At 43.1% G+C, this 8,318-nt stretch overlaps 1 protein-coding gene across 2 annotated transcripts in view; it reads right to left on the reverse strand.

The window, feature by feature from the left end:
* USP3 (ubiquitin specific peptidase 3) overlaps positions 1-6,787 on the reverse strand; it is a 23,208-nt gene extending 16,421 nt beyond the window's left edge. Inside the window, exons 1-2 of one of the 2 annotated variants that reach the window (XM_072402077.1) lie at positions 6,203-6,787; positions 644-704 (exon numbers count right to left, since the gene is read on the reverse strand). Coding sequence is in view for 1 of the 2 variants with exons in the window: in XM_072402076.1 (XP_072258177.1) it covers positions 644-704; positions 4,700-4,790 (152 nt within the window). In the remaining variant the exon portion in view is untranslated. Of the gene's footprint in view, positions 1-643; positions 705-4,699; positions 4,892-6,202 lie in introns of those variants that run through there. The other variant, XM_072402076.1, reaches the window with a different exon arrangement.
* Positions 6,788-8,318: the final 1,531 nt, after the last annotated feature.

Consider the following 8,318-nt stretch of genomic DNA (forward strand, 5'->3'; position numbering starts at 1 on the left):
GCCTGTTACCAATCCTAGGGGCCTAGCACTTACCGCCTGTTATCAATCCTAGGGGCCTAGCACTTACCGCCTGTTACCAATCCTAGGGGCCTAGCAGTTGCCAGAAGTCACTCAGAAGGGGTAAATGTTTTTTGCTGCCAATATGAACTAAGCCTAACTTGTTATACCACATTCATTATACTATTACACTACTACAAAGGATTACACTCTTAAAACACTAGTAAGTTGGGTCACAATACATGGCATAGGACAGTTGTGGCAAAATACATAGAATGGAAAAATTGGGGCAGGCATTACAAAGTTGGAACAAAGTATAGGGAGAAGGTAGAACACTGAAACAATAAGAGGTTACTGGATACTCATGGCATAAACTGGGAGCACTAAATTTGCCGTGTTTTGCCACACACCCTTTTTGACCACCCTAACTCTCCCTAACCGCCAAAGTTCCATATTTATCCAAAAGGTCAGACTGTGGCTTTTCTCAATTCATTAAGTAGATAACTGTGGGGGAGGAGGATAAATGCATTTAACCTTCAAATGTTGATGGAAAAACGGTACATTTGTCCTCCAAATCAACCAATTCAACCGAATGAACAGATTAGAGGAGAAAAACCCAAAACAAACAGCAATATCCAATACTCACCTTCCACAGTGCACGCTGGAACAAGTTAGACAGACCCATGGACTTTTATTTGAACGGCACACTGCAACACATCAAAGTATACACAGATATTAGTCTTTGTTCACAATCAGAAACTACTAAAAAAATAAATGTATTATTCCACTCCTTACACAGAAGCATCCACCCTGCAGAGCGTACATCAGTGTCTTTGTATCTACACCAAACCTCCTGTACACTGTTTTGAGTTTAATATATTTAAAGTATTTATTATTCAGAGTATTCATAAAAAAAAATGGTTGTGAAGTATCACGTTACAATTTATACTTCTGCTGCAGATCTTCCGATAATCTATTTGAGGTTCTAGCTCAGCCTTTCTCAAACTTTTATACCTGAGGGAACCCCTTAAAATAATGTTCAGGACTAAGGGACCACCTGCTATCATTTCTATATCCACAGCTCACAGTACATTAGTGTGGTGGTCAGTAGGATGAATGCCTCTTCTATTGCTGGTCAGTGAGAAGAATGTCACCCTCACAGTTAAACTGACCTGACCTCCCAAATTACTCAAGGAACCCCTAACATCTCTGGAGGAACCCTAATTGAGAAACACTGTACCAGTCCAATCATCCTTAACCATGGTTCCTCCACATGAGGCTAGGGGCCCAGAGCTGTGGGTGATTAACTTTCTATTTGGTGCCACCTACATAATTCTGGGGCCATTGCTACATGGATGGGTCAGCTGCATAATCCAAGGATATTTTTGCTGTCTGAGAGTGTGGCATTCTAAATGGCCTTCTTTTCAATGGTCACCAGTGTAAGTGTTTATCGTACTGAGTGAATACAATTTTGCAGAGGTCCTCTCAAGACCTAAAAATAATTTCTAGGTTTCCTCCGGGCTAAAAAGTACTGGCCAATTACCCACCACATTGCACTGACCTGCGGGTCAAATATAAAGGAAATGTACACAATGTATATCCTGCTTGCTAGCTTTAGGCTGATGGTGGACTGCTCTAAGCCAGAGATCTGAGTCTAGCCATCTGTACTCTGTGTCAGTGCATAAAAGTGTACAAAAAACCTACACTTTATATAATAAAATAGAGAGAGAAAGAAAGGACAAATCTAAATGACAGGACTCAACGGGCTCTATTTATAAAACTGGGAATCTCGCATTCCCTCAACAATTCCCTAGTGGAAATCAATAGCTGCCATTGAAACACATGGACCTGAAAAGTTCCCATGAGGGAATATTTGAGAGAATGTCTGATGCGGTTATTTACAGAATACAGGTTTAATCTGTTAAACAAAACAATATATGTGACAAGTGGCTATATACACCAGAGTTTAATAAACAAGCTTCCCCCACTCCTATAATTATGTGAAATCTGTGCCCAACTACTAAAGAGCTGCTATTCTGTAATGGAAGCAGAAGAATGTTTTCTGTCTGTAAAGGTTGCAAAGCATTACCATAGATATCAAGATCGAAACTTGCAGGATATCCTCCCTGCTATGATGAAACAAAACCACTACCTTATTATAGCTAACCTTACAACTCCTCAATGTTATAAATAACTATATATTGTTTTGAAACTTTGATAGGAAATGAATAGAACCAATTTGTTTCTTTTTATTTCTGTGTCCCAGAGACAAGGCAGTGACTTGGTGGAAATCTCCCCAGTGATGTGATTTCTGCAAGGCACAGTAGCTTACATTGGAAGATTTCTCTACATCTCCTGTTCCAGTGCCAATAGTATAAGGTTGGATTTCCCATCAGTATCTGTTAGGGACATGCTATTAAAAAGGGGAAGGTGAAGCTTTCTGAGCGGGACAAAAAAACATAAAATGAAAGACAAACCCATGAAAAAAAAAGAAGCCTTTATTATATTTTCATACACCCAAAATATTCACTTGAAAATTTTTTCCTGGGCACCGTACTCCTATAAAATGTATCAATCTTTTTGTCTGTAAACATTTCAATTTGTGGGCTGCAGCCAGGCTGAGAGAATTCTATTTTTCTTTTTCTAAAAGATACTCCCATAGTGGGTAAATGTATAAAATTTTTATTCTCCCAGTGTGGACAACGTATCCAAAGGCCCATCCCCCAATGCAGTGGTCACCAATCTTTTCGGACCCACGGACCACTAAATTTACCGGCTCCGGACCACGCATGCGGTGTCACTCAAAGAGAAAGAAACTCCCCCCATGGTGTCGTCATGATGCCAGAACCGCCCACTCTCCCATCGCAGGTCTAAGCTTTCAGAGACACAACCCGCCCAACGCCCTGAGCTTGCGCTCCGTATGGACGACATGGTCCGCACCCCTGGCCAGTGCGCCTCCCCAGCAGGGTCCTTCTCCTGAGTCCACTGGAGGGCGCACCAGCCAGTGCCACGGACCACCAAAATTTTCTTGCGGACCGGACCACTGCCCTAATGTGTATAATGTATAAAGGGCACATAAAAAGGTCAACCTACTGGAGGCCCACCCCCCGCCGAGAGCAACCTATCAAGGCTTTTCCTGATCTATCTTTCACCTCTGTAACCAAAAAGTGCAAATACTCTACAAGCACAAACAATAAAAATGGGAGAAGGCATTGTATAGCGCCCACATTACCATTACCTGAGCCCAATAAACAATGGAATACACAAACTAAGCACTCTAGAAAACATGTTTTCCATGGCTCCCCTCTTATGTGTCACTTCCCCCGCTTCTTAGATTGTAAGCTCTCCGGGGCAGGGTCCGCTCCTCCTCTTGTGTCATTGTCTGTATCTGTCATTTGCAACCCCTATTTAATGTACAGCGCTGCATAATATGTTGGAGCTATATAAATCCTGTTTATTAATAATAATAATGGCAAGATTCTTTTAAAACTTAGCACCACCCCGAACAACACATGGCTGTATCCAGGAATACAAATGATCTGATTACCGTCATTTGCACTGATAATTCTGTACATTTGTAAACTTACAATAAAGCAATATTCAACTTAAACTGCTTTCAAGGGAATTAAAAGAAATGTTAGCAGACAAAACAACTACTACAAGCAGCCACAGGAGACAGGATTCAGGAACCACAATCATTGCACAGAATGACTTCTAACAATAAAAGCCATGTCCCATGTAGTCACCTCCCTAGCGCCATCCTCTCTCCCCCAGACCCACACCTAGGGATTTCCTAGCTCCTCTGATGAGGACATTGTTTAGAGGAGGAATACAGGCGGAGGACGTTATTGTGTGACACATACAAATGTGTGCTAAGGGAACACAACCAATGATGGTACTAGGAAATCAATGCAATATATATATATATATATATATATATATATATATATAACACAATCTCATCCAAGCACATGGCACAGCATGTAGGATACATTCCTATATATAATGGGCATGTATTACAGCATACAGTCGGGAGGTAGCAAAGCGGAGACGTGAAGCATCTTCATGCCTTTGTGGCTGGATTTTGAGTTTGCACCATACAATGGTATGAATGGAATATTAGAAGAGGGTGACCAGCACGGTGATATTCCCAGGATGTGTCTGACCATACTGATCTCCTATTGTGTGTTACTTCCCACACCTCCTAGATTGTAAGCTCTTCTGGTTTCTCCCCTCCTCCTGTGTCACTGTCTGTCATTTACAACCCTTATTTATTGTACAGCGCTGCGTAATATGTTGGCGCTAAATAAATCCTGTTTAATAATAAGATTCACACATGACAGCCCATCTGCAGAACAATGGGAAGGCTATAGTGTGCAGCACTCCATATTATTATACACGGAGGGATGATGGGGACTCCTCAGGATCCTGCACGTGTTTACATGGACGCTTTATTCTCTAGGTAAGAATTGTCTTCTAAGGTAGACTCATAGGGGTTTCCCGAGCAGCTCCAGCAATAAGTGCACGGTGGTGACACATTCACACGATTGCCCAGTGATCACCTTACCCGGCTCTCCCTGCCCTGAACAATAACAATCCCCCTACTAGGCCGCGCCCGGAGCCGGGGACTTTCCTGAGCACCACAGGTAGGCGGCGCTGCGTCTCCTACAGGCGGAGCGCGGGGAGGGGTAACCACACTCACCGCTGCAGCACCACGAAGAGGGGCAGCCGCTAGGGAAGGCAGCGGAGTCCGGAGCAATGCAAACACTGGTCGTGAGGTGCGGGCACTCCATGGCGATGCGGAGGGACACTGCTAGCTAGACGTATCACACCAAGCCGGGACTTCTTCCACCATAGGAACATTAGGGCGGCCCTTCATCAGACACAGGCTGTACTAATCCGCCCATTGCGTCCTCACGGTGGTTTCCTTGGTAACTGCCCACATCGCAGGGAGATGATAAAGAGCGGTGACGTCATGAGTGGGATGTCTGCATGGTGATGGGGCAGGGAATTACAAACCTGTCTAAACTTTAGGTGTAAGTGAGCTGAATACATTCCAGGTTCATCAGAGCAGAGCTGGGTGTCCTAATTATTATTATTATTATTATTATTATTATTAATAAACAGGATTTATATAGCTCCAACATATTACACAGCGCTGTACAGTAAATAGGAGTAGCAATAACAGACAGATACAGACAGTGACACAGGAGAGGATCCTGCCCCGAAGAGCTGACAATCTAAGAGGAGGGGGAAGTAACACAATAGAAAGGGGGGTATGTGGTGGTGGGAATTGGTGGCAGTTTCTAGAGAGAAAAAGATGGGTAGGCAAGTTTGAAAAGATGGGTTTGAGTGTTCTTTTAAATGAGCAGAAAGTAGGAGCAAGCCGAATAGGACGAGGAAGTTTCCTGACAGTTAGGGCAGCTCTAGAAAAGTCTTGGAGCCGTGTGTGTGAAGAGGTTATGAGTGAGGAAGTCATTAGTAGGTCATTGGAGGAGCGGAGAGAGCAGCTAGGGAAGTATTTTTTTCTATCAGGTCAGAAAGGTAAGTAGGACAAGAGCTGTGGAAGGATTTGGAGGCAAAGCACAGAAGTTTGAATTTGATTCTAAGGTGAAATGGAAGCCAATGAAGAGAACTACAAAGAGATGCAGCAGAAGAGGAGCGGTGGGAAGGATGGATTAGTCTGGCTGCAGCATTCATAATAAATTTTAGGGGAGAGAGGAGGATGTTACAGTAGTCCAGGGGAGAGATGATAAGGGTGTGTACAAGGGGTTTGGTGGTCTCTGGGGACAAGTAGGGGCAGATTCTGGAGATGTTGAGTAGGTGACAGGACCTGGAAATGTTCTGAATATGGGGGGTAAAAGAGGGCAGAGTCAAAGGTGACACCAAGACAACGTGCCTGAGGGGAGGGCCGAATAAGTGTTGTTAACAGTTAGGAATATGTCGGGGAGGTTTGGAATTTGAGGGGGGGGGGGGTGATGAGTTCTGTTTTATCCAGGTTGAGGTTCAGGAATCGGTCAGACCCGGCTCGAAATTTAAAATAATGAGGATTTTTAAATGCAAAAGCGGTGCATTTAAAAATCCTCATTATTCATACTACCAGAGAGGTTAAGCTCCTTGTGCTCACTCTCTTTATTAAAGCAGAACTGTCATGACAAAAAAAATTAAAGTTGAACTAAAGTGAAAAAAAAAAACTCCCATTTACCTTTAATCACATAGATCCTTCGATGGTGCTGGACCTTTCTACGATCCGGTCCTGCACCATCCTGGAATTCTTCTTCGTCTTAACATGGAGGAAGCACCGGGTACTGCTACGTCACCCAATCTGGCACTGCACAGGTTCGAGATCAGGTGACGTACCTGTAAAGGGGAAAAAAGAAGAGAGCCAATCTCACTGCGCATGCGTCCCTGGATGCATGATGTAGGTATCCCAGGATGCTCTGCGCTCCGATCTGCACGGCCTGGGGATCAAGATTGGAAGGGAAGGTGCTGCACCCATTTAAAAAAAAAAATAGATAAAATTCTCACTTTATATATAAGGGTTGTCCATCCTCTTATGTAAAGTAAAAATGTTGAGTTTACGTCCACTTTAACTTAAACTGAAAACAAAAAAATGACACTTAACTTTAACCCTGCAGATCCCTCGATGACCCTGGTCCTTCCCGCCATGTGGTTCCGCGTCGTTATGGAATTCCTCTTCGTACCGGCGCTGAGGAAGCGCCGGGCACCGCCATCTTCACTCTTCTTCCTCTTGGCACGTCACTCAATCTCGCACTGTACAGGTTGGGTAATGTAGCCCGCTGTAAAGGGGGAAAAAAGGGAACCGATCTAACTGCACGGCATCCTTTTACCTTAATAGAAAAAAATGCCCCTTCTGCGTATGTCTGAGATCTTGAGCATGTGCAGAAAGAGCACCCAGAGCCTCCCCGAATGCGTAACGTAGGTATCCCGGGAGGCTCTGCACTCCCATTCAGTTTTTAAATAATATTAATAATTTTTTTTAATGAAAAATTATTAACATTTTCTTTTTACATATAATGGTTGTCTACCCTTTTATGTAAAGTGAAAATATTGAGTTTAGGTCCGCTTTAACCCTTACCGGTAAAAAGCCTTTGATCCAAAAACTGGGCCCGGTGAGTCCCCGTGCTGTGTTGGCTTCCCTCATTTCACTTATTTCTCTGTGACGCTGTAGCTCCCAAACCCCCAGAACATCACAGATCCACCTCCATGTTTCACAGTAGGGATGGTGTATTCTTTGTCACAGGCCTTGTTGTGTCTTCTCCAAACTAAAAATTTATCGCTGTGACTATTAAGTTCTATTCTAGTCCTAGCACTCCAGAAGATTTTGATGATGTGATGTGATCAGTCATATTTCCCAACAATGGCCAATATTTGACAAATTCTAAAAAAAAAAAGTTTAAAAAAAAGTTATAGTAGTGCAATTATGTAAAAAAAGAACTAATACCAAAATCAGTGGTCAAACAATCAGCAAACAATTCAAGATGTTATCTCTTAAATGTTACCTGCTGCTTTATGCTGCTTCTCTGGTTTTGATAGTTGGCTTTGTCTGTAGCTGTTAATGAGCTTTGCTTGCTCTCCAGCTAAACTTCTGTCTCACCCTCTGGAATATCTGTGTGGCCAAATGTGACCCATAGCCTAACCCTGTTCACAGACTTCTCATAGGAATGGCATGGCTTTCAGCTGCCACTAGCCAAGCCATCTCCACAGCCCAGTTCTGTGAGTGGTTGCTACACAAGTAGTGGGTACTTCCACTGTGGTTTCAGAGCACATCTTGGGAAGAATGTTCTTCCTTCCTGCTGGCAGCTCTAAGCATCTTTAGCCATATTAATTATTTGTACAGATCATTACTTTAATCTAGGTTTCCTATTACAGGTAGACCCCGGGTTAAGGACATCTGACATACAGACCACTCCTAGATATGAACAGGCTTCCCTGCTGTTAGTGTGCAGGAGGGAGGCTTGGAGGGCCAAGGGGCGGTTTGCATGACTTGCAGAAAAAAATCTTTTGCTAAACACATCAGAGGTTGTAGGTGATCTTAGGGGATGAGCTCTTTCTGCAACCTCTTGTAACTCTAATGACCAAGACAAACTCTGCAGTTGTTTCTTTTTGTATATCGAAGCACAGCTTGCTCCAGAAGCTAATGAATGTCTAGGCTCTATAAAGATTGTTTTTTTTCTTTGTTTGTGATTAACTCACAGTGAGGATTTTATACAGTAACTGACACCATGCTGAAAAGTAGTATGTTGAGACAAATATCTGTCCTAATTGCATTTATTAAAATAATGTTTCTGTTCCGACAT

The sequence above is a fragment of the Pyxicephalus adspersus genome, chromosome 2 (genome assembly GCF_032062135.1).
Source record: "Pyxicephalus adspersus chromosome 2, UCB_Pads_2.0, whole genome shotgun sequence".
NCBI classification, from domain to species: Eukaryota; Metazoa; Chordata; class Amphibia; order Anura; family Pyxicephalidae; genus Pyxicephalus; species Pyxicephalus adspersus.